The 27,274-nt window shown below is 41.2% G+C and overlaps 1 protein-coding gene across 2 annotated transcripts in view; it reads left to right on the top strand.

Moving 5' to 3' along the window:
• Nucleotides 1–27,274, top strand: part of WDR70 (WD repeat domain 70) — a 175,528-nt gene that overhangs the window by 134,219 nt on the left and 14,035 nt on the right. For both annotated transcript variants that reach the window (XM_087815294.1, XM_087815296.1), the window contains exons 11-15: nt 2,509–2,593; nt 4,231–4,369; nt 21,410–21,510; nt 23,090–23,169; nt 25,200–25,316. In XM_087815294.1, the coding sequence (XP_087671420.1) occupies nt 2,509–2,593; nt 4,231–4,369; nt 21,410–21,510; nt 23,090–23,169; nt 25,200–25,316 (522 nt within the window). The remainder of the gene's footprint in view (nt 1–2,508; nt 2,594–4,230; nt 4,370–21,409; nt 21,511–23,089; nt 23,170–25,199; nt 25,317–27,274) is intronic.

The raw sequence follows: 27,274 nt of genomic DNA, 5'->3' as shown, positions 1-27,274 counted from the left end.
ATTAGTGGACCTTTGCCAGTTTGATATATATTTTTTTTTATTAAAATGGGTGTCCAACCTGGCAATATTATTTTATTAAAAGGTATCAAGTAAAATTTAGAAAATACGTACTTTTGTGCCTAAGTTTTTACTTTAGCTTCAAATTCCCTCTGAGTTTGAAACTCCCAAGGATGACATTGCCTCTACCTTATGGAATTTTGTAGGTGGTTTTTTGTATTTTTTATACCATTTTCTAATTCTGGGTTTGGTATTTCAAAGTCTTCTATTTGCTGACCATTGATTTTTTTTTTTTTTTCAGGTCAAACACTACTCATTTCAGTTAAAAAAAAAAATTGTATACCTGGATGTTATTTGTTTACTTATCCATACTCATGTGGTTGAATAGAGATTGTTTCTAATTTTTTGCTATATCTTTCTCACAATAAGGATAAGCTGTAGGTTGATAGAAATAAGAGAATAGAGAGAGCAACTTGCGAACAAAGCATTGTGGGGAAGTGTGGGCCATGACTGAGGATCTTCCGGTAGGCCCACGGGTGGCTAGAGGAAAGAAACAGCAGCTAAGTAGGTTGGAGCCATGTTGCAGATGGCCTTAAATACCACATAAAGGATTTAGTCTTTATTCTAGAGGCCACGTTAATCTAGCAGCTCTCCATGTGGTTGCTCATTCACTTACTCAGGGACTATATCAGCTAGCGCTGTGCTAGGTGATGGGTATAAACTGTGAACATCAAAGACAGGGTTCCCTTCCCTGAAAGAACTTACAGCCTGGTGTAGAGCGTGGTGGAAGTGAGAAGGAGATGAGATTTGCACAGCTCCCCCGCTTTAACCAGTCCAGGTCCTTTCACCCTTTACCCTCAGGAATTTCATTCAGATTCTCTTTCCTTCAAAGAAGCCTTATCCATTATATCCAAACTACCCTCACGTACTTAAACTGCATCAAATACATGTACATGTATTTCCCATTTATGGTATACATGGTAAAAGTGGGTGTGTATAAAATATGTATTTTGGTTCATCCAATCTAACTTGCACCTTGAATCCAAAGATGACTCTTAATTAAGACTATGTATACTCTTTCCTTGCAAACAGCGGTTCTTACCCCAGGAGGGCTTCTGAATCCCCTGGGAAGGTTTTTCAGATGGTAATTGCCCTACTTAGGCTCACATTCACTCTCGCGCTTTTAGAGTGGTATACCCAAATCTCCCAGGCAGAGTGGGGAGAGAAGAGGGGAATTAGAGGGGAGCATAGCTTGCAAATTCTTCCCAGAGGATTCTCAAATAGGCAGCCTCCACTCACTTGGTAATCACTCCCTCAGAAGTATAGGACAGATTCCATTTCAGTCTGTTGTTCTGGTGATAAGTCTTACCGTCTCCTCCCATCCTGTAGTAGCTATTGGGTAACGAGCCAGTCTTGGACATGGCATGTGTACTGTATTTCACCCTTTCCCTCCTGGGCGTGTAGAATATGGCAGATGGAAGTCTATTCAGCAGAGTCCCCAGGGTGTTGTAAGGTACTCCTACTAGCTCCAGAACCTGCCAGATTAGGGAAACTGTTTAATGGAGGTTAATGTTTTCTTACTGTTTGAAAATTGTGAGGAAGGATATGTAACAGTTTTTTTAAGACTGAAACAAAAAGGTGAGTCTTGCAAAGTTCTTCCAGTGCAAGCAAGTCCCAGTCCAGTCTGTCGTGTGTTAGCGTACCTGCCAAAAGTTGGGTTTCAGAGGCAGGGTCACAGGGGAGCATGGGGATTTTTATTGAACTCGCCACTCACCTCACTTGCACCTGATCCTGTTTCCTTATTGGGCCCGGGGGTTGAGGCAGGTCTCAACTGTGGCACTGGGGAGAAAGAACAGCAGACATTACTTAAATAAGTCTTCGCTTTCATTGTGGTCAGGAATTAGTTAGTAGCCCTACAGAAATATAAAAATCTGATTCTTAAAAGAATGTGCATGATATTTTAAATAGCTTGGAGCAGTTGTACTCCCCAGCAAAGCAAAGAATGGTCGTCACAGGTACAGACCTGGAGGGAAAGGAATCACATGGCTCGCCCTCATTAATGTTAATGGATAGCTTCAAATACACACTTGAGGGAGAAGGAATCTATTGTGAACTGAGCTATTTTCAGTCCTGATGGTTGTTAAATTAGTATCCTCTTAAGAAGTCAGGTTATGCTCAAGTCCACCATAGGGGAACTAGCATCTGCTCTAAAATCACTCCTTAGAGTAGATTCCCCAGGGCTCCTTCTACCTACAGATGCTACATCCATCTGGAAAGTAATTCCTAGAAGGCCAGTGCATTATCATATGTCTTCTACCTTTCTCGAAACTACTGCTTTCAAGCTCCCCAAGCAGTTAAAAAGATAAACCTGCCTATGGGCATCTCCCTTCCTCCCTTTTCTCTGCCTTCTGATAGTTGTACACTAAGTTTAGCAAACTCGAACTTGGAACTGGTGCTTTCATGCACAATTCACTTTCTGTCTTTTCTTTTTCCTTTTTGTTCCTCTATCAGGTGATGATACATTAAAATTATGGGACATCCGACAGTTTAATAAGCCACTTTTCTCAGCCTCGGGTCTTCCCACCATGTTCCCAATGTAAGTAGCCTATTTGTAATATTTGATACACATAAGAGGATGGAAGAGAAATGTATTCACCTCTATGTTAATTTATATTGTATGTCTTTTAGATCTTCTAGAAAAGGAATTTGAAGAGTGATTGAAATAGGTGTTTTGAAAAATGCATTTTATTTTTACTTTGCATTTTGTGCATTCTTCAGACCATAGAACATTTTGCTGAAGTTGAAATGATGTGCATCCCTGTGTTTGTGTGTATATGTTGGATGCACACAAAGGTCTTGGGGTAGTAAAAATGTTTTAAGGGACTGACTTGTCCTTTTTTTTTTTTTTTAAATATATCTTTATTGATTTCAGAGAGAGGAAAGGAGATGGAGAGAGAGAGATAGAAACATCAATGATGAGTCATTGATCGAGCCCACAACCCGGGCATGTGCCCTGACCAGGAATCAAACCCCGATCGCCCGGATCCCAGGTCAACGCTCAACCGCTGAGCCACGCCCGGCCGGGCTGACTTGTCCTTTTAATATAGTATAAACAACAAGGCAGACCTACGTTTTTGTTGTCTTTTAAAAATTTGAACCCTTTACCATCAAAGCAGTTTTTTGTAGTTAGTAAGCATTATTATATAGTTTTCTTAAATTTTTTTTACCTTCATTCTGGTCAGACATTCAGTAACCTGGATTTGTGCAGACTGTCTTGCTCTGGGTAGCCCAACACTCTACTCTTATCTCCATCGTATTAAGTTGACAAGTGAAGCATTTAAAGATTTTTTTCTGAGGCAGCTGAGATGGAATTTGACCTCTACGTCCTACAGTTGGTGCCTAAGCAAAATTTTCTGTTTTGGTAGAAATAAAATTTTACATCTGTACTAAATAATGGCCAGCAGGGAGGCGTGAAGGGGAGGGGAGCATCAGGCAGAGGAAGCCTTGTAACAGGCAACAGACAACAACCTGTTGTACACGGCCTTTGTCTGTTAAGACTGACAGACAAACATGAGCTTAGAGCCGATGAGAATTTTTGAGCTCTTATGCCTGCTACAAGTAATGCTAACTACACAGTGCGTTTGGATCATGACTTAGATTATTCACAGTCAGTGGCCAGATCTCTAATAACAAGAGCTATTGAATCATAGCCACCAGTTAGGTTCCAGCGGAGCAGCCTGCTCCTCATTTCATGGTGCTTGACTCGACGAAACTTAAATTATTTGAGTGGTGGTGGTGGTAAAAAATAGTTCCAAAACTGGTCAAAGTAATCACTGCTTAGACATTAGTCATACGATGTCTATTTGTGTACAGATACTGTCTACAGGGAGTTGTTCCTGAGGTCTCTTTACATTAAAACATATTCTAATGTGTCGAAGTTAAAAGCACAGATTCTGGAATCACATGGCCTGCGTTTGAATCCCAGCCGTACCACTTACTTTTGTGATCTTTCTGTCTCAGTTTCCTCATCAGTAAAATGGGGATAATAATAGCTACCTCATAGGATTATTGTGAAGATTAAGCGAATTAATTTAAGTGCTTGACTTATTGCAAGTCCTATATAGAGTTACCACTTATTACAGTGATCTTGCTTATATTTTATTTAACTCGCGCATTATTGCTGCATTGTTGTGGGGTCATAAGCTTAAACTTAGACACTCTTTTTGTCTGTAGGACTGACTGCTGTTTCAGTCCAGATGATAAACTCATAGTAACCGGTACATCTGTTCAAAGGGGATGTGGCAGCGGCAAACTTGTTTTCTTTGAGCGCAGGACTTTCCAAAGGGTATACGAAATAGACATCACGGATGCAGTAAGTATATTCTTTTTCCCCAGCCTTGAGAATGAAGTGAGATTTGTCTGTTAGCTACCTTTTGTTTTGGTTTTGGTTTTTTAAATAGAACATAAGCCCTGGCCCCTTACAATGCAATGGTAGCTACCTTTTTTTCCATCACAGTGAACTTAATTTCTGTTTAGTTATTTGGAAGTTTAAGACATTTTAGATTTCTATATCTGAAAAACATGCTTTAGTTTTCTTTACAGATTAATATGAGTACTAAAACACCAGCATTCATTCATGAGAATGGACATGACATAATAATATAATGTAATATAATAATAGTGAAGATTCTCAGAGGAAAATCTGAATTCCTTTAAAGTCTTTTAAAGTATGCATTATTATTTAGACGGTGAGGCAAATCATTGTTATTTTCTGCGTATGAAACAGGCCAATTAATGTCTGTGTAAATTTTCTTTGGGTCATTGTCAAATTCTTTAGTAATATCCTATATCTTACACAGTGCTCTTATGTAGTTTTCTCCAGTTGTTTTAGCTCTTTGTAAATATTTGAGACGTATTAAGCACTTAAATGATTCAGACAATTGAACAACTGTTTTTAAATCACCAGTAAAAAGCTTCTGTCTCTAATGTTCTAGTATTACTTTGGAGTCTTAATTGTAGGCCCTAAATTTGAGACCACAGTATAGTTAGAGAGACAATATAGAAATAACAGTGAGACTAATTCTACATGAGTACTTAAGTTTTATAGATCCTAATCTCATGACATCACTTGAAATGTGCCAGTACTAATAATACTTTTTTTGGGTGCATCCAAGAGCCAACTAAAACACTAGACTCAAAGAAAAACACTCTTGATTCTATCAACTTTAATCTCAAGAAATAAAATTATTGTAATTGAGCTATTCTGTTATGCCTCTCAACGACTGTACATTTCAGTGTATTCGTGGTGTTGTGCTTTGAAATTGTAATTTAAATTGAAACATAATAAATTAAGGGGTGTAGGGGTATGAGCGTGCATTTGAAGACATGCTAGATTCTGTAATGTTCAGAATATGCTGTTTGCTGTGTTGCTCCGAGCTGCTTTTCTAGATGGATCTTTTTCTCCATAGCACTTAACCACCACCTCATGTATTATATATTTGTTTGCTTTTGTCTGTCTCCTGCCACAGGGTTGTAAGCCCATGAGGGCACAAACTTTGTTTTTGCTCACTGTGACATCCTCAGTGTTTAGAAGAGTGCCTGGCACATAGATGGTACTTGATCAGTATTTACTGAATGAGTGAATGGTATACAGTCGGCCCTCCATATCCATGGGTTTTGCAACTGTGGGTTCAACCGACCTTGGATTGAAAATATTTTTAAAGATTGCACAAAGTTGATCCCTGCACAATACATATAACAACTATTTGCATAGCATTTCCATTGTATTGGGTTTTATAAGTAATCTAGAGGTGGTTTATAATATACGCCATTTTAGGAAAGGGACTTGAGCATCCGCTGAGTTTGGTACGGGGGGTGGGGGCCCTGGAACCAACCCTCCCACAGATACTGAGGGAAGACTACTTGCGAGTGCCAGTGAGTACTGCACATTGTGGAGCACAGGTGTACCTTGGAGAGTGAGGCAGGAGACAGAAGTACCTAGACATGGAAAGGCACACTGACCGTGGATACCATAACAAGAAGGTGACACTGTGTTTTGGCCTTTTTTTTTTTTTTTAAAGCTAAGGAATGGCACATTCAGATCTAGGTTTTAAAACAGTTAATTTTTGCTGTGTGAAGGTTAGATTTATAATATTTAGTGTTCTTTTATATATATATGAAGGCTGAAGTTTATAACTTGGGAGACTGGGTCAATGTTCTGTGAGATTAAAAAAAGAAAAGAAAAGAAACAAGTGAGTTCTGTTGAGGGGTATGTTGACCTTGAAGTACCCGTAGGACCTCTGGGTAGATGAGTCGATGAGTTTGGTGCTTACGGGAAAGAAGACAGTTTTGGGAGAAGCATTTATATAGTTCATAGTTGAAATGTTGGTTGCTGATGAGTTAGAGGAAAGGGCGTAAAGGAGAGAGAAGGTGAGCCCTAGGAAACCCGAGCACTTAAGGAATGAGCAGATGAACAGAAGCAAACAAAGGAGCAGGGTTAGTAAGTAACTAGAGTAGACCAGGCACTGAATTATCTTAGAAAAGCCAGAAGACAGATTTGGGGACCCATTCAAATAGGTGGATGAGAGAAAACTTCAAACAGGGACAAACCACTTTCCTTCTGGGGCCTTTTAAATCATTGATTTAGGATTTGTTTGTCTTTTTATTGTTGTTAACATCAGACAACATTGTCTTCTGTTTTTATAGTAGAATGGTATGTTAAAGAGACTTTAAACTGCCTCTTTGATTTTTTTCTCAAGTTTTAAGTCTTCTTGAAATGAAAGAAAATAAACAAATGCATTCTTTGGAATGGATAAGGGGTGGACACTTCAGTGGTGCTTCACTAGGTGCAGGCAGTGGCGGCCATAGGTCTGTTCGAGATGTGTCCGTTTACTGCAGTGAAGCATGATTGATTGTATTCTTCTCACACCTTCCTCTAAAACAAAATAAACTCCCAGATAGTTATGTTCTAGAATGCTAAGCTCAACATGTATATGGAGCCAAACATTGTGTTCAGTCAGGGGGCATTAGAATCTATATAATTAACTTTCCAATAACTAAAAACTGCCCCACATCTTCACGATAACTAGCTTTTAAAAATATAACAATTACACTTTCCATGTTTTTTTTTAAACAAACTTAGAAAAAAAGCTGGTTATAATTTTACTATCTCTATTGTCATAGGCTCTGAATTTTTTTTCTCTGTTCAGTGTTGAGATTTTCAACTCTCTTCACTGAGACATGACAAATGTTTAACATTTACTCTTTTTACTGTATGATGTTGTTTATAATTCTGCTGCAGTTATTTTTAGATGTTTTCACTGTAGTTCAATTGTGTTTCCTCAAGTTAAAGGAAAACACTTGCATATTCTCCATATATCTGATTCTCTGTGATTTGAGTAGTGTGATTAGCCTCTAAGATGAGTTCCAGAGTAGAACTTGAATCTTGAGTTTACACACTCACTGTCGTTTTTGTGTAAGACAGGGCAGACTTTTCATATTGTGTGGAACGCTTTTATTACCCTATTTTATGTGATAAAAGCATAAGAGTGAAAGGATGGAGAAAATATAATTCAAAGATGAGGTATCAATTTAAAAAAAATAGTTGTTTAGAAGAAATATAGAAAATTTTAAACCTTTTCAAAATTCCAGTTCTTTTAGAAAATGAACCTGAATAACATTATAAACTATTATTAGCTTAATTATTTTTCATCAAACTATAATTTATTGCAGAGTGACTAATAGAATTTCCTTTTTAACTGATACAATTCAAGGGACATTGTTTATGCAATTGTACGAGCATATTAGCATTTATACTCTGTAACCCATGCAGAGTGAAATAAAGTGGCTTTGCCCTGGTGTTACTTAAGGTGGTGATCCCTTTACCTCAGTTGCTTTTGGCAACTGTGAAAGCAATGGCAAGCATTTCTTTGGGCAAAGAGAAGAAAGGTGGTGGAAAGGAAAAAGCAGAAATGTCACTCCTGATCCTGACTTCTCTGATTTGTTAGTTTGCTTAGGTACTTTGGTGGGGACCTCTGTTTCTGTAAACAGTGACTGAACAAAGTGAGGGGAAAAAAGGAAAAAACTAAGCCTTTATTTTTGAAATAGTATAACATCTAGCACAACTGGTCCAGCCGAAGGGAAGGGAAGGGAAGAGAAATTTGCTCTATTTGCAACTAGACTTCCTTAAGCATCTCAAAATTGATTGAGAATCCTAGTGCCGACATAAGAGATATAATAGTAAAGGTCTTTCAAGGGAGAAAAAAAATTCATTTGTGATTACCTAAAGAATCTTTGATTATCTTTAGGAACAATTGTTTTAACCACTGAAGAGTAAAAGAACACGGAACTATAAATATTTGTTTCTTTCTACCTGTCCTCCGCATAGCCCCTTCCTGTGAGAAATGAAACCTCAAGGAACCAACTTTACAGTTAGAGAAAGTATTCTGAATCTGTCTACCTGGAACTTTATCAGTTATTTTTATCTTCATCAAATGGAGAAAGTGAAGTAAAAATTGTGACTTTTCTATTTTTGTTAACATTAACTCTGGCCTTCCCTTAAAAGATGGGGAGAACTTGCAGTTTTTCTACCAGATTTATTTATTTACTTACTTACTAGCTACAAGCTGTATCCATGCCCCATATTATTATGGGCACTGGCTGAAAAAGATATAATTATTGTTAAAATTATGTTAATTAAGTTACAATTTATATATGTATCAAAAGGAGGGACATTGTCTTATTTAAGACTCATATGTCAGATAGAGATAGCCCACTATATATATTGAGGAGAAAGTGAGGTCCATATTGTGTTAAAAAATGATTTATTTAAAAAAACACAAAAATTTCCATGAAGATATCAATTACATTTTCTTCTTTATTTAATTAGGTGAAGTTCTAAAGAGAACTTGAGTTTACATTATTTTTTCTCACCTTATAAGATCTGATTCTTCACATATACATTTCAATGAGGACTATCAGGTTAGCTTTTTATATTTTAATTGTATTTTTCGGATTATAAAAATAGTACATATTAAGTCTAAGAAATTGACAATGTAGAAAAGATCATTAAGGAAATAAGTATCATATGTAATCACACCACCCATAGGTTAGTCCCAGATATGATATATACATTAATAAGTTTTGATATCCAAGAAAATTGTTATATGTGTTAATATGTAAAATGACATCCCATATCAAATGAAAGCATTGCCACTTTTATTTCACATAAAAAGTTTTTGTGTTCTATTAGGAGAAAATATTGATATTTTAAATCCAAAGAGATTCAAGAGGAAGAGTAAGTGGATAGAACAGGGCCATTAAGTATTAACCCTCCATGAAACCAGCTACTTATCTTCATTTAGAAGCGTAAGGAACATGCTTACCATTCCGACTACAGCCATCTTCTGTTATTTGTACATGTGTAAAACAGAAAGGTCATTCAAATTAATGAATACTCCAGAAGTCCTGAGAATTGGCTTTGGAATGTATCTTTGTTCTTACATTTGAATTAGATATAACTAATCTGGAAATTCACTTCAAACAAGTGGGTGAAGCTATGCGTGTGGTAGCTTGTCTCTGAGGAGTTGAGCTCATCTGCTCTTTGTTTCGTACTGGGACTAGACTAATGGTCTGCCTTACTGATACAGAGTCCCAGTTCAGGCAGAACTGCACCTCTTTCAGAGTTTTCTAGAAATGAGTCAGGCGCTATCCGTGCCCAGTCAGGATTATACAGGGGATGGTGCACAGAGGAAACTTGAACAGTCAGCAGTGCAAGTGCCAACTGAAAATAAACTCGAAAGAAAGACTACATTGGCATTTATCTGTCTTCTGAAATACAGTGGAACCTTTTTAATGCATAGCACACGGGGTGATAGAAGTAGGTTTAGAATGAACTACCTTTCCATTATTTGATTTTTATTAAAGAGCAGTCAAGCAACTGGTTGACCAAGGAGTAGCAGCTGCTTTGAATTATGTATTATTTTGTATAAAGAGATATCAGCTTAATGAAATTTTACTGTAATTCACTTTCTTGGGAAGATTAAACAATGCACATTCTATGTAGATGCTGATGAACATATTTATGTTTAATAAACTATGTATTTTCCCACAGCCAAGTGGTAAGACAGTGCACCCATCACAGATACACGGAACATTTGCTATTGAAAACAGGAAGGCAGGGCATGTGAGCACTGGCCGTATCCTTGTCTTCTGAGATGTGTGAATATTTGATGGGGGAACCTGGGAGTAAGTAGGAAACAGTGGCATTTTAGTGGAAATCTGCTGATACAGCTGCTGCATTGTTATTTCTCTAGCACCAGCCTTCCTAGGGTCCAGAGCTAATTTCCAGCATGGCTGTTAGGACAGTGTCTTATTGTCGAGAAGCATGGTGGTCAGTCAGTACTACTTGCTGTTCGAGTATTTTCTTAATCACTGAAAAAAAGAGATGCCATTGGGCTACTATGAAAAACAGTTGCATTTTTGCTGCTTTCGTGATTTGGATTACTAAACCCTTTCTTGGGATTTCCTGAAGCAAATAGCATACATACCAGGGTTCAATTTAAACAGTAACTGGAACTCAGCTGGACTCCCTGCTAAGTTAGCTCCACAATGTCCAAGGGGGGCTGGTTTCAGGGAGACTTGATGAAATTACTTCTCAGTTTTCACTGCACCTACAGGTGTCATGCGATTGATGTTCCTGGCCAGGAGTTTTCAGAATCTAAAGAATACAGTTGAGTGCCCATCTGTAGGCACGTTGAGAGTAGAGAAAAAAGAAAGCATCGATTTCTTGGTGCTTTAACCGTTAATATCTTCCTTATGAAGTCTTAAAATGCTTTAGGTAGGGAAAAATGACAGGAGCTGGCTTAGCGCTGATTCTTTTTTTATTATTTTTTAAAAATCATGCAGTAAAATTGATCTCTTTTTAAAGTGTACAGTTCTGTGCTTTTTAACACATGCATAGGTTCATAGAGCCACTATCAACACAATCAAGATACAGAACAGTTCTATCACCCTCAAGACACTTCTCTGTGCTGTCCCTCTATAGTCACGCTCTCACCCTTCCCCCTGCCCCGCAGTGGTAACCCCTGGCGTTCACTGATCCGTTCTCTGTCACCCTGACCCCTGGCATTCACTGATCTATTTCCCGTCACAACGGAGTTGTTTTTTCAAGAACCCCTTGTAAGCGCACTCCTACAGGATGTAACCTTTTTAAATTGACTTCTTTCTGTAGAATGAATGCCCTTAAGATTCACCCAGGTAATTTGTGTGAATCAGTAGTTTCTTACATCTTATTGCTGGGTAGTTTTCCAGTGCCTAGCAGTTTGTTTACCTGTTAAAGGACATTTGATTATTTCCAGTTTTTGGAGATTATGGATAGAACTGCTCTAAGCATTCATATATTGTTTTTCGTATGATCGTAAGTTTTCATTTCTCTAGGATAAACACCTTAGAGTAGGCTGGCTGGGTCATTTGGCCAATGCATGTTTATTTTATAGGAAAATGCCAAGCAGTCTTCAGAGAAGCAACACCATTTCATATTCTCACCCCCACAGCATATGCATTTTCCACTTTTGCTACATGCTCACAAACATTTTGAACTTTATACATTTTAATATGTTGCCTAGTATCTCATCAAAGCTACAATCTGCATTTTCCTAATGGCTCATGATGCTGAATATCTTCAGGTTTCACTTTCCATTTTTTATGTCGTGTTTGGTAAAATACCTATTCAAATCTTTCACCATTTTAAAGTCAGATTGTGTGTTTTCTTACTGTTAAGTTCTATGAGTCCTTTATATATACTCCATGCCAAATTTTGTTTTTGTTTTTTGGACATATAATTTACAAATATTTTCTCCCACTTTGTTGCTTGTTTTTGTTTTTTTTAAAAATTTTTTCTTAATAGTGACTTTTATTAAGCAAAAGATTTTAATTTTGATAAAGTCTAATCAGTTTTTTCTTTTATAGCATGTACTTTTGGTGTTGTATCTAAGAACTCCTTGACGGACCCAGGTCACAAGATTTTCTTTGTTTTCTTCTAAAAGTTTTATGTTTTACATTTAGGTGTGGTCCATTTTGAGCTAATTTTTGTGTAATAGAGTAAGATACAGGTTGAGGCGGGGCCAGGACTAGCGTCAGGTTCAAGCACAAAATTTAAGGAGGTGCCAAAAGCTCAGTAATTAAGATAAATAACATTTTAACAGCAGTGTGCCACGCTGTATTAAAGCCTGAGGCAAACAAAAAATCAGTTGATCTGATCTCATCTTTATTTAAAATTTTAATATTTTGTTCATCACAGATTTTCAGGGGGAGGGGCAGTGGAATACCAGAGTCGGGAAATGGTCAACTCAGCTAGTGATGCTTTGACTTCTGGAATAATTCCCCAATCTACCTACTACTGTTTACTTTCCAGAGCCCCATGCCTTTTGTCCGGGTTTTATAACTGCATTCAGAGGGAGAGGCTGGTGAAATGTGTTCCCTCCCTCTCACCCAGAACCAGGATTGCAACAGTGATGGAAAATGTACAGTGAAACAGCACACATTGCAGCAGGTGTACCCAGGAGAGAGCTTCCAAGATTGCTGCACGTTTGCAGGGGCAGTCCGATTGTAGGGAATGGAACAGCGTCACTGATCCTAGTGAGAGGCTCCTCTCTTACTCTGACATCTCTACGCCACAGGCAAAGCTGCTGGCTGTCACTTAATTAGCTGCCACCTGGCTTCAGGCCTGCTCTGCTCAGTTTCTCAGTACTATCTTCTTGCCTCTCTGAGAACTGCGGCTTAACTCTCTTATATGAAAATTAGACTTACTTTTAACAGAAGATTTTACTTAAAGAGTTCAGTCCTGCTTATGAAAGCCCTCATCATCAGATCGTTTTCCTTTACTTTTAGCCTTTCATTCTTAGAGCCTGAATCCTTTACTCTTGTCCTCATGGACTTGGAGAACAGTGGTCACCTCGAAGGTTATAAAGTTACTGTTTCTTCTTCTCTTGTCTAAATGAACCACACTAGGTTGTTATTGTCATCGTTTTTAGTATTTCCTTGTGGGATATTTTCTCCACTCTGTTATCTTTAACACTCTCTTCTCAGTCATTTCTAGGTTCCTAAGCCACCAAATTGGAATAGGAGCCTCCTTGATGCCATTCGGGTGGTACGGGCATCCTGTTCCTGATGCCTAGCATAGGATATGGCACATAGTGGGTGTTTGGTGAAACTGCCTTTCCTAATTTCTGCTTTACCTTTTATTTTACTTTATTCTAGTATGTCCTTATTGGGACCTACTCTAATGGCCTAGTCCCTGTCACCCTCTCTTGTTTTTGTTTTTTGTTAATAGGTTTTTAAAGAAATATTTTGGTATTTCAGAGTGTAAATGTTTTATTTTGGATCTGATGAAAGAAGTACACTTTTATTTTGTCTGCTTCGTTAAAACTTGAGGTGCTCCTTTCTTGGTCTTACTAAAAATAGCTGTTTCAAGTTCCATGGAGGAAACAGAAATTTACGGTGGATGCGTAAAATACTGGTAATTTAAAACTCTATTGAATATAATTTGTTTGGGTTGTTATAATGTTGATGAAGATGATCTGTGCCCTGGATCTACTTTGTAGAACACACTTCTCTTTGAAGTAAAGATTATTTGTTGGAATTTGTCACTATATTTTATCAAAAGTCTGATCACTAGTCTTCCTTAGAAGAGAAGACAAATTCTGTTATACTCACCACTTCATTTCTGTTCTCATCTCCAGTCTTTTTGAAAAGAACAACACTGTAAATTTATTTAAAGCAGTAGACTCTTAATTTAGGTGCAGTTATTTAGATTCTCTTTGAGGTGGTGTTTACTGTAGGAATCCAGATTCAAAGCCTACAGTGAGATGTCTTTTCCTGTAATCACCTGTAGGAGAGTGTCTCATGCTGGGAGCTACATAGTGATGAAGCGCCTATCCCACGCGGTTTCAGGCTTCGTGAATCACCGAAGGCAGATGAATGACGACTGAAGGAGGGCTTGTCCACTTTCATAGCTTATCCATTTCCTAGTGTCATTCAGCCTTGTAACACGCTATATTAAAAGGCATCTACTACTTCTTGGTGCCAGCAATTTCAAGAAATGTTTTCTGTTTGTTGTTTAGCTTTCATTTCTAGTCCTTCAGAACAGTGGAGAAGTCAGCATTTCCCTTTTGGTTAAACAGAAATGTTTTCCCCCTTCTCTGCACAAGAGTTTAGTGTTTTAATTGGTATTTAAACTTATCTATATTTCCTTAAATAGACATAATTGCCATGACTGGCAAAACTGGATGAAGAATTAGACAGTAGGTAATACAACCCTGAAGGAGAAACATACTTGACTCCTCTATAGAATATCAGAAAAGGAGAACTTGACTCTGTAGATGTTCGAGGTGTTCAGAATGACACCCTGTTCCTTATATACTGTATCAGCACATCCTACAGTAATAACTAGTGCCCTCTTGCCTGACTCCAGCACTGTGGCGTCCCACTGAGAGAAGACCACGTGACGGACTGTATGTTTGGTAGAATTTTCTGTGACAGTTTTCCTCTCCCAGCCTGAATCTGATGAATGATCTTCAGTAACAAGTTTTCCAGCTGTTCTATCAGCACTCTAGCCAAACTTTCACTATTATATATAGTGTGGGGAAAAGAGAGGTCTATAATTAACACATATCCCAGGGTAGTGTTTTTTCCTTTTTTGGAGTGATAGATAATGCTGTGTCTTGTATGAGGAGGGGTTGTGAGACCCCCAAAGAGCTAAATAGAAGAGCACGAGTTGTAAAACATCTTTTCCTATACTCTATTAAGATAAATAGTGCTTCACATTTCCTGTGTAGCTCATCTTTGAAGATTTAGCTTTTCCTGTACTTTTGTGGTTTTACATACTTAATGACTTCCAAGATCTGATCATATATATTTCTTATCTAGTCGTTGGGGATTTAATAGTTTTAGCCATTTATGCTTTGTATGTTCCTGTAAACAAAGAATTTGTGGTTATTGTCTTTATGCCCATCTCTAGCTGTCGATGATGAAGAAGGCGAAAGGGGCCTGGGGCCGTGGATTTGAATGAGAGAGGTGCCTTAGGTAGTACTGCCTGAGCTTCTCCTCAGCCTGGTCCCCATAATAGATAATGTGATGTAAATAGATAAAGCCACTCTTTGCTGGAAGTGACTTGCTAGAGGCTGGCCAGGTCTCTCTCAGGCTTGAGGGGCTCTATATCTGGTATACCTGCAACCCACTCGTGCCCACAGTGGGGAGCTCTGCTGGGATGCTGGGAGCGTGCTTCCAGTAGGTGCTGCTTCATGGACCTCCGTGGTGTGGGGCCTCTGCATGTGCCGTATGGGACCCACCACTGTGTCACTCACCCTGCGGACTCCAGCTTCCAGACTCCAGTTTGCTTCCTGCTCCCAGACTGTCATTGATAAGAATAATGACCATATTTTCTTCAACCACAACCTGTGCTTTCTTTGCCTTTATAAATTCTTCTCAAATAGCAGGATTGGACTGAATTAAAATTGAGTGTTTTGAATTAGATGGAGAAAATTGTGTTTAATTTTCTTACCCAAGAGACTTTTCATTTTCTCCGAGAACTTTTTCTCGTGATGAAATTCTTTAGGCAAGTTTATTATCAGATACAGATGTGATTCATTTAGTGCCAAGGACAACTACCAGATTCCAGATTTCTGCTGCTTTCGTGGTTACCTTAATTTTAGAGCGTAAGCTGAAAATGAATTGATTTTAATACGCGCATTTTCTGTGGGCTTGATGGGACTTAATTTGATAATTAGATGACAATTTTTAAAAGCATAATCTGTGCATCTGTACCGACATTTATTGCAGGGGTGGAGCCACACTTTTTCTTGTTTGGTTTTTCTGCAGCAACCGTTACATTCATAAAAGTGCTTTGGTATTGGTTCCTTTTCACCATTGGGCTTATCTGGTTTATCAGGAGATTATTTGGGGCAGGGGAGGGGGCAGGTTGAGAAGATTCCCAGCAAAGAGTTACGGTTGCGACAGGTCTGGCCCTGTGATGGAACTTCCTCGGGGTTTGAGGAGGGTGGGGGAGGCAGACAAGATAGGTGCAAGCTCACGTAGAGAGCAGAACAGAGCAGAGAGTGTCTGTCTTTAATCTCTTCCATCCGACGGCCGTCTTCCTGGGGACCAGCTGGGTGCTGAGGAGTCTTATTTATTGGAGACTGAAGCTTCCTCACTGGTTTGTTTCCTGAACCTGCGAGGGATGAGCCTATGTGAGGCTTTGGGGGGACAGGACAAAGCCTGGGCAGGTTTAAAGAATCCCCATCTCACTCTCCCACCTCCCCAGCCCAAGACTGGAATGTGGAAAGCAGGTTCTCTTCCTCTGTGAAAGAAAACTTATGAAAACCTGAAGACAGGACCTTCTCCAGTACGTCTCCCTTTTCATCTGACTTTCTGTTTGGTTTGGACTCACATGGTGATCTGTGTTCTTAGCCCTGGGGATCAACACACACGCGCACGACCGCTCCAGGGCATTGGATAGTTACGAGGGTGTCTGTGCCCATGAGGCTGTCTCTGTCCAGGGCTGCAAGACAGTGCGACAGTCCCCCCATGACAGGTGCCAGGTTTTTCATCTGAAAATTCTGAAAAATGCCTGTTCTCACAGGGGATCACCAAGTGAGCCTATCCACTCTTGGACTTGCTGACACAAAGCAGGAAGCACCAGATGCAGTTGGTTTGCAGTGCGGGTCAGCGGCTGGGAAGGGTCAGGAAGCAGAGTTTCATCCCAGTCACGTTGCCAATACAAAATTGTGAGGGCTCCAGGCTCCCTTTAGCACATGCAATGGAACAGGGTGGTGTTTGGATATGTGCATTGCAGACGCCGGAGATGCTACGCAGGCATCGATTTCTTTTATAGTAACATTTGTGAGCTGGGCAGTAGTGGGCTTTTTCCTTTATGACTTTAGTAATACCATCTGCTTTTTAGTATAAACTTGCTATGGTTTCTACTTCTGGGTTAGGTCAGTTTGGAAATGATATAATACCTCCGACATCCCTTCCTCCCCATCTTCTAAAGATAGACTCTGCATAATTAGGTCGTATAAGAGAACTAGCACTGGACTTGGAAGAACCTGCCGCCTCTCCCAGCTGCTCTGTGTACAAGGCTATGACCTTGGGAAAGCCCACCCTCCTGCAAACCTCAGTTTCTTTTCTTGTGAAATGTAAATAAGTTTATTAATTTTGTAGCATTATGAGGATTCAATTACTTTAAGTAACATAAAGTTTCTGGTATCTAATAGTTCCCTTCCCACCATGTCCTAAAATATAAATGTATTTCTCTCATTGGTTTCCTTTCCTCTCCTTTTTGCTTTCATAATTTTACTTAAAGTAAACCCCAAGCCCACAGAAGTAAATTATTTGGAAGTTTTTGCAGCCTTTCACTTATGCTCTGGGGTAATTCCTGCATTCCTGTTTGGGAATTTTGACACTGCCACTTGCACACAGTGCTCTCTTCTTCCCCAGCCCACTCCTCTTTTCCTTTGGTCTCTGCAGAGAAGAAAGGCCTCTGTGTTGAGTACATTAAAGTCTTATAGCTCCCCCTTGTCATCTTGCTTATGATGTCCAGCTCCGGGTATCATCTCTTCATGGCGGCTGCTAGAGCCAAGTGCTTTTGGGATAGGTTGGGACTATTCTGCACTGCCAACTTAGAGCACTAAAACGAAATTAGGCTTTGGTTTAAAAGACAAAACCTAATTTTATGCTACAATGAAGTTTAGCTTAGGCAGCTAGGGGAAGCATGAGTGGTCCCACATGTTTTGGTAAGATGAACTAGATTAAATTGATGAAATGCTTTATCAGTGTGCTAACACGTGCAGACTAATTTCAGAATCTACTTCTTTGCACAACAGTAGTCTGTTGCTATTTGAAACTCATGGTATAATGTGAAGGCTTTTGCTTTGGTCTTCGGAGACCTCTCCTGACATTCCTCTCTGGTCCTCTGATTCAGACTGTTCTCTTCATTTGCCACATGGCTCAGGAAGTCTGTGGGTCTGAGTGTGTCAAGCCCCAGCCACCTCTTCAAGAACAGGATGGAGGAAGTTGGGTGGGTGGATGATGGAGTTAATGCACTCTTTCAAGTAGCTGTAGCTCATCTGTCTTCTGATTGTTCCTTGGGCTCCTAGCAGGCACGTGTCCCATTGTTGTTAAGTAAAGCCGGTATGTATGTTTGACAAGTTAGCAGCGTGGCAGCTCCGCTTGCTCCCCAGCCTCCCACCGTCTCGGGGATTGTTTGGGTTGGCAGGTGGCCAGCTCTCTGCTATAAGATGCATTTCATGACAGGACAAAGTGCGGAGCCGCATTAGCTGCAAAGTTTATGAAGGTTAGCTAAACACACACAATAAATGTTAATAAACAGAAAAGGCCCACCCACCTTTGACTTTGAATTCTGTTTCTTCATTCCATGTGTTGGAATCCCTGTAGTATTTGATTAATAACCAGTCTTAGGGTAATTGAGCCTTAAGTACCCTTTGCCTAAGTCAGGCTACTCACAGAGCCCCCATTGGCTGTGCTGGTGACTTGTTGCCACAGTGATGGATGGAGCTCTGGAATGACTGTGTAGTGCAAGGGCTCTTATTTGCCTTCCCCTTGCCTCCGTGTGAAAAGGAGTGTAAATGTGCTGACCAGCCACGTGTGTGTCTAAGAGCTCTGAGGGGAAAGGTTGCGAACAGGAATAGAGGTGTAGTGCCCATGCTGGGACTCCCTGGAAAGCAACCAGACGCGGGTCTGTTCGCCTGGGCAGTTGCCTCTCTCTAACATTTACACCCTCAGCGTAGAGGGAGAGAGAAACAGTAACCTGCTGCCCCTGAAAACTGCCTGGTTGGCTGGATGTCTTGGAATTTACCAGGCCTACGTTGTGGATCTTTTCCAATTCTGCACCCTGCTCGCTTGAAAACATATTTGAGAACCAGTAATCTTAGACTCCTTAGCCAGACCTCAGAGAAGCGAGGAAGAGAAATAACTTGAGCACTATGTCCTCAAGCTTGTCCTAGGGCCATTTGTGGGTGGCCGAGGTTTCCGAAGGCTCTCAAGGCTCCTCTCACTGTCTTCTCTTGCTTCCTGGATCATGCTCCTTCCTCATTTTAGGACCACACAGGGAGAGAACTAACCCCACTGCACTTGTGGGATACTTGAGTATAATAATGGTCTGGAGAGAAAATTATTCCTCATAGGTAGTAATATTTTAACTTGAAAATCAGTCTCCAACTCCACTTAGCAAAGCAATTCATTTAGGCTTGAGTGAATTGTAACTTTTCATTCATTTCCTAAGCAAAAATTTAGTGAGTACCAGACACTAATCTAGGCACTTGGGATACATTGCCCCACAAAACAGACCAAGATCTCTACCCATGTGGAACATATGTGCTAGTGGGGAAGGCAAGGGGATAGGCATAACTAACAATAAATTGTCTATTATGTAAAAAGGTGATACATGCTATGAAAAAAGAGAAAGCAGAGCAAGGGGAGCTATGGGGTACAGTTTTCAATAGGATGGTCTGGGTAGCAATGACATCTAAGCAAACACTTGAAAGATGATACTGGCTTGGGTGAACTTACTGTAGATAGGGGTTATGAGGTTATGTTTGTGACTCTTCTCATGTTCCCATATACCTGCCTTGACCATTTGGAAATTTCCAGTGATGTAGGAATGGTTCTCAAATTAGTCTTAGTAACAGAGCACCTGCGAGTCAGCCTGTGCTTTGCAAACCATGAGCTATTGATATATTTAATTCCATCTGAACAACTAGGCAGCTTTATTAGGAGAAAATGTGATTTTTACGAGTGTTTGCATTTTAAAGTATTTCCCACAGCCTATGTACAACAATGACAACCCTCCCAAAAAAGTCAAACTGTGTATGAGTTTATGATTTATGATTTTTCAAATTTTTCTGTTAATAGTGACTCACTGTTGTGAGTGTGAAAAAAAAATATATATAATGTATATATTTATCTTTAAGTGCTTGTTAGCCGACATTGGGTAGCAAGCACCATAGATTTACAAAAAATTGTGGAGAGAAAACCTAAGCTGTGAAAATCTACCCTTTTAGCTTAATCTCCCTCATATCAATGGGAAGGACAGGCATTCTGATTTGACTTTTCTCAGTGGGACATCTCAACCCTCGTCAGTGGTACAGAGCTTAAGAACCACTCTTGCAGGGTGTTGTCAGTCATGCATTTGAAGTCCTGCAGACTCCTTTACGTGTCCTGCCTAGCTCCTCTGGAATCTCAGGGAAGGATTGGTAGCCATTTAACTATATGCATATTTTTTCCAGTCAGGCGGGAGCCAGAGTTTCTATCAAAAGGGACTGCAGAGATTCCCAGCTATTCTATGTTAACAAAAGAGTGAGTGGTTAGGAAAAAGAAACCAAAGATCAACTCAGGTTAGATCTAGGAGACAGAAACTCCATGATTTTCATTGTACTGTTAGAATGTAAAATGGCAGTATCTAATTGTACTCTTCTTTCCTTAGTCCTGGTACATTGCTTGGTGCGTGATAAGCTGGTAATAAATGTTAAATTGATGTTTCCACTCATTTCTTGTCCCGTCACAGTGAGCTCTGCAGAACCCAGCACTTGGTGTTTGTTCCTATCAACTTCAACTTCATCTCTTTCTCCCTAATTCTGTCCCTGCCATCCCTCCCACCGCTGCCCTCTCACTGCAGACAAAAATTAAACACAGGTTGCAGTTCTGAGAACTCACGGTTATTTTTGACCCTAGAGCACCACTTGCTTCCCTCACAAGTAAAGGATTCAAGGGAGCAGAACTTCCAGTGAACCTTCCCTTGAACAGCTTTTCGTTTAGGTTAATGTCACATCTGTACTCTGCATCTCTGTTTCACTTCTGCTATGTCCTGCTGGTTTATCTCATAGATAGGGAGGTATTCTTCACTGCCTGCAGCTATGTGTGCTGTCCCTGCAAAAGCTTTATGAGATTTGGATCTATGTGAGCTGAAAACAATAACCACCTGGCCTCAGTCTGCTGCCCAGCGGGACGTATTGTGTGTGTAGAACATGAAGCACCGAGCCCTAAATCAACTTCAGAGGCAGCAGAACTGAGTTATGTGTGTTTGGCATTCTAAGATGCCAGCCTCACGTGGCAGCGGACCTGGGGAAGCCTAGCTCTGAGGCTGCTGGGGACAGAGAGGAAGGGTTAGGGAGGGAGCATCTTTATTACTTTTCTAGGCGTCACACAGATAATAAATGTTAGTATGGAGCCTCACCTCAGGAATACGACCTCATTATGGTTTAGAAGAAAATGTCCTGAAAGGCACAGAGGTGACCACTAGGTTGATATTCTGTTTAGTAAACCACTCATCGGAGTACCAGCAGGACTTTCGCACTTGTGTTTGGCCCCTGTAGTTGATCACCATGCCTCTCCTTTTCAGAGCGTGGTCCGCTGTCTGTGGCATCCAAAGCTGAACCAGATCATGGTGGGAACTGGAAATGGGCTGGCGAAAGTCTATTACGACCCCAACAAGAGTCAGAGGTATTCAGAAGTATTGCTTGTTTTAGATGGATGACAACAACTGGGGGGAGGGCCCTGCTTTTATTTATTTCCTCCTTTGATGGGGATCCACCCATTTAGAAAATGCAGCTGGCACCGAGTAAAGCCTCAGACTTTTAGCTTTGTGCTTTAAGAGGATTTGGGTATCACCCTTGATCCATACAGAATTCAAAATGAAAGTTTCCTGGGGATTTGAAGGTCTTTAGCTGAAATGTTGAGTGCAGGGGGAAGCCGGGCCCACTTTGCATACCACCCTGGACAGTGGCATTAGCAGTGATGCATGTAGGGGATTAACAAAGCAGAGAGCTGACCACTTTCAGGAAATGGGACCGGCCAGTCTGTTTTGTTCCCTCTCTGGCCTTTTATCAGACACTGGTTTGGATGTTTGGCAGGGCACTTCTCTGCCAGCAGAAGGGGACAGCGTAAACACTTTCCCCTCCCGACCCCAGGCCACCCCAAATGCCCAACATCAGCATACCAGTGTGTTTCAGGGAACTTCACTAAAGCTCTGTTGGTCCCTCACTTATTCCCATTTTCCTTGGGCACAAAGATGGACATGGATGGACATGGGAAAGAAAGATTTTGTTTTTCTCTGTTAGGCTACAGTGATGAAATGGTTCTCTCTTTAGAGTAAATCTTGGTTAGCGATTATTAAAAGTTACATGCTAATTTCACTGGAATCCCCCATAAACCTGCTTTGAGGTCCCACATCCTTAGAGGGAAAGGAAACCCGTCCTTTATTAATGAATATCCATTGACCATAATTTGGCTCCTTCAGAACTTTCTGAACTAAGGTTGGGACCCTTGTCCTATAAAATAAAGTTATATATTGTGGTATTTAAGAACAAATAGGAGTTTGTTTTTTAATAAAAAAAAATTGAGAATGCTAATATAATTAGGATGAAAGGGAGTTGGTTCCATTTGAGAAAATGATGAGCCCCATTTGACAGCATCCACTTAGAAAGCACTGCCTTTGGGGTCTTGAAGAGATCCGCTTATTTGTGTTTGCTTGTCCTGAATGGGATGGCTCATGCCGCTAAGGAGAAGTGCAATGTCCTAAGCACACTGCTGGTTCGTCCCATGCATTCTTGTGCTATAGTTCCTTGGCAGTGTGGCCAAGCCAACTCAGTTCCAGACACTTGCACTCTTGTGTTTGAGATGTGGACAAATGCCGCTTGGGGTCCAGACCAGCCAGACTGCTTTCATCTGGGACATAAAAGAACATTTGAACCCTCTGACCTTTAGGGTAAAAAGGTTGATTAATGCTATTAATATCTCCTTAAGGTTTTAACTGTTATTTCTATACATCTTCTAAGCCAGCTTCTGTTGCCCAGTTACCTCTGCAACCCTTTCACTGAGTAGTAACCACTGACTGGCAGGCGTGCTTTCCTTACAGTCGATCTCTTATCACTGAGGGCCCCACCTGTTGCTGTCCCTGAGAAAGTCAAGGACACAGTGAGATGTTGCGCACAGAGTGTGTTCCTGAAAGTGTCTGACGCTTTCAACGCGAGTTTTCTGTTTCTAAAACCAAGTAAAAATACTATGCTTTTACCCTCCCCAGGGGAGCAAAGTTATGTGTGGTTAAAACCCAGCGGAAGGCAAAACAAGCTGAAACTCTGACCCAGGACTACATCATCACCCGTAAGTGGTTAGCGTGATCTCTTCATCTCACATCTCTCTTCTGTTCTAGTGTGGCGTTGATCTCATGGCTCTGGAGGCAGGACAAACCCTCCGAGTTCAGGCACATGTTACAGTACATCCCATTCATGTGGACAGGACCACGAGCCGTATAACAGCTAACCCCATTAGCTCCTGTGACTCATCACAGAGACAGAGATGTTTCTTGTAACTTTCAACCCCAAACGGAAAAGCCTGTTTGAGCCTAATGCATCGCTCCATAGAGGCCTTTTAAAGAATAACAATCTGCTCTAAGAATAAACAAGAAGGAGTGCTCGCCTTGGAATCAGGGGAGCTAGACGTGTCCAGTTCAATTACTGACTGGCAGTGTAATGTTGGACAACTGAGCTTTATCAGGAGTGGGAGGAGACTGTGTGCAGGCTCCCCCACCTCCCTCTGCAATTCTGCGACCATGTCATAGCCCAACCCAGAGATATTGAGATGTAAAATTAACTACCTGGGGTGGGATCAAAATTTTACAGGACACAGCAGCTTCTCTGAGTTTGTCACACAACCTTGTGAATAGGGCGAATTTCATTTCCCCAGAGCCTCAGGCTCGGGTGGGCCCTAAGTCGCAGCTAGGAAGGAAATCTTGGACGCTATAGCAGTGGTCATCGGCAGAAGCCCCTGTGGACTGTACCCGTGTCTCAGTCTAAAGCCCAGGGGGTGCTGCACTGCTGGGTTTTCTCCCTGGTGGTGGGTCTCCTGTAAGACCAACTCCCTTGGAACTGATGATCAGTAAAGAGATCCATCCCATGACTCTTTTTGCAAGAGTAGAAGTGTTAAAGTCGGTGTCATAACCAGCCTAGCTCATGTAATTACACGCGGCCTGCTTAAATTCCTCTAGCCGTTTGAAGTGAAAAGCTATTTTTCCCCCTCCTAAAAATACTGTTGTGTCGTGTTGCCCAACAGTGACGGGTGGCTGTGTTCCTGAGCTCCCCTGACTCGAGGCTGGCTTGTGCCTCTGGCGCGTGATACGGCCCTGGCCCGGCTGGCTGGTGGAGTGGAGGGTAGGGGTACTGGGAGCATTTTTGAGGTGATACAGACATTGCTGTCGTTCATATTATAAGTTCCTTTTAAATCCTTATTATTCCCTTACCTGCCTCTCTCAGTCCTCTGGGAAAAGTTTTCCCTTTTAAAGAAGGCTTTAGTCTGCACATAAGCATCCAAAGAAATTATTCGGATGCTTTTTTTGGTAAAAAAAAAAAAAAGAAAGAAAAAGATATTTAAATTGAATTATCTTCCCCCTAACCCCCAGTCTTCTCCCTCCCCCCAGAATATCAGTTTCCCTTTTAAAATTATGTATTCTTTTATATTCTGGAATTTAGTTCTGACACTGAGTAAACAAACAATAGTAATTGAACAGGGATTGCTTTGATTTTTATTGTTTGGTTTTGTCCTACATGGATGTAGGATGAGTCCGCATCACGTCGCCAGGTCAGGAGAGCCAGGCACCCTGGGCGTTCGAGGCAACCTTTATCCCAGTTTCAGCGGGATAAGTGCCCCTCCCTTCCGGTTACTCAGTGCTGTCAACTCCTCCCGAGAGGTGGTCACATTTCAGAAACATGTGAAGTGAGTCCAGTGCTCCTGAGGCATCTGAGGAACCTTGGGGCTGACAGGCAGGCTGTTGGCATTGTTCATTGTGGGCCCCATAAGAAGAAGTAAGAGGCAGTCCCATCAAAGTGCTTCTTCTCCAAACCACAGAAATTCAGCCTCACTGCTCCCCAGGGTTTGGGAAATGGGGCGCCTCACCGTGTTTCCGTGACAGTGTCTGACAGTGTTTCCTGAGCACCACTGGTTGCCAGGAGAGGTGAACAATGAGTCTGCTCTCAAGCAGAAGCGGTTAATTGGTTACAGGGAGACTGTCTTTTGTTATTAGAGGAAGGCTGTCATTATGACTTCCACCTCATCTCCCAGTTAGTCATGCCTCAGCTATGTTGTTGGATGGAAGGGTTATTATTATAATGACATTTTTCAAATGTGACTCCTCGCAGCTCACGCCTTGCCCATGTTCCGTGAGCCCCGCCAGCGGAGCACCAGGAAGCAGCTGGAGAAGGACCGGCTGGACCCCCTGAAGTCCCACAAGCCTGAACCTCCTGTGGCAGGCCCAGGTGACTGTGCTCTAGCTCCTGACATGCAGAGGGGGTCGGGGCAGGATGGGGTCACTGAGATAGAATTGGGACCATCTTTGGGGCTTGGGTGCTTCTTTGACTTCAGAGATGTTTTACTACATAGGTGTTTTCAGATGTTTTCTTTTTAGCATGAGAAGTTTTTGCTTAAATATAAGATGCAGAATTCCAGGGCATATAGCTGATAAGATGGAGCCGCAGTGCTGAAGTAGAGAGGAAGCTGGGAGCCCATCTGCTCGGTTTCTAACTTGGCCCCTTAGATGACCTCGGTGGAACTCGGGCTCCTGGGAACCCAAAGTTATCACCGTGATGCTCAGTGGTGGCTTAATATGCAACATTTAGCGCTCTGACCAGAAGCGAGGTTGGATTCAATTCCACACAAGGCAGAAAATGGCCATTGTCTTAGTTCTGTGTTGGTAAAATGGAGCTGCCCATTTCCCTAGAAGATGAATAAAAGTCCTTAGAGTTGTTAACAAAGTTGGGACCGGAAGGAAGCAAAGCAGCACTGGCCGTAGTGCAGCACATACCTTTACCAGATCCCACCTCCTGTCATCACCGTGTAGTTCCCGTCTGTCCCAGGCTCACAAGCCGACGGCTTTGACGTTCATCTGAATCCGGCTTCTGGACCCACATCGGGTTGGCTGGCCCCTTCAGCACTGAACACATTTCAATATCAACCTGATTTTAAAAAAAATTTTCTCTGCCACCATCCTAATCAACGCTCCTAAATAATATTCTGGCCTGGATTATTGAAAAAACCTTCTAACTAGGCACCGTATCCTAAGTCACTCTCCCCTCTCCCTACCTCGCCTGCATGCATCTTACACAGAGCTTTTATTCCAACCTCCTCGAGCATTCATGTTGCTACTGCCCTCAGCTCTTCCCAAGGTTTCCACTGTCTAGTCGCATTTCCAGAGATTCAAGTTCTTGACAGTCTGACTCTAACCACTTCTGAGAGCTTACACCTCACTCTCTCTTCCTCTACACCGATCTCCTGATGTGACTGTTGCTTCACTCCTGCCCCCAAATGCCCACTGAGTTTTCCTTTCTATATTTTTATACTTAACCATTCTGCTCATTGGAAATAGCCTTGTCTCTCTTCTGAGCTTCCCCAAATTGGATTCATCTCTTCCTAAAGACCCCCTCCACCACCTCAGCCTGAAGAGCTCTCTCCTCCCTCCAAATGTTGTAATAACTACTGGCCGTACAAATTCTTTGGCAATTAATTATTTCCTGCCTTATTTAGTCTCTTCATATCTTGATTTATAAAATTAATCTTTTAGTGCTGTTTGACTTTTCATGTTTTTTTTTCTAATCTTCCTAAAAAGTCATACATTTTTTACTATGAGGTGTGTTGGGGACTTACTGTGAGTAAACCCCTGCCCTTATGCAGCTTCCTGTCTCCTAGAGCAATTAGAGCACGGCAAAATAATGTGAATCAGTGTGTTCAGCTTGCTTTCTCTCCTACAAGGTCCTTGGGAGATGGTAAGCCCTAAGATATGTTTGTTCAAAACTAAAATAGCATCTAACAAATATTGGTTATTTTTATTTATTGAATTTCAAGTGATTATGCCTGAGGAATTTTTTAAGGTATATACATGCCAAACTATTTGTAATTCTTCCGACCTTGGTATCATTATGTAAGTTAAGCAACTAAGTCATAACAAAAATGTGTCTATTTAAAAATGTTTTGGGAAAGTTGAAGTTTAGTGAGTTCCTACTTTGGTTGTGATCATCATAAATGAGAGCTGAGAGGACAACACTCAAGTACTAGTGAGATCTGTGTGCTTCACACAAGTGTGAAGAAGCCCTGCGTGCACAAGGTCCTGATTCTGGAGAGAATGACAGGCGGCCGGTCGAGCCAAAGCTCTGGGCCCACTCTCATTCATTTAACCGCTGCCCTGGAAGCCAGCGCCAAGGGGCTCTCAGCCTTGTCAGAT

This window comes from Miniopterus natalensis, chromosome 3, assembly GCF_054644295.1.
Source record: "Miniopterus natalensis isolate mMinNat1 chromosome 3, mMinNat1.hap1, whole genome shotgun sequence".
Taxonomy (NCBI): domain Eukaryota; kingdom Metazoa; phylum Chordata; class Mammalia; order Chiroptera; family Miniopteridae; genus Miniopterus; species Miniopterus natalensis.
Note: the sequence above shows the minus strand (reverse complement) of the source record. Positions and strands in the feature narration are given on the sequence as shown.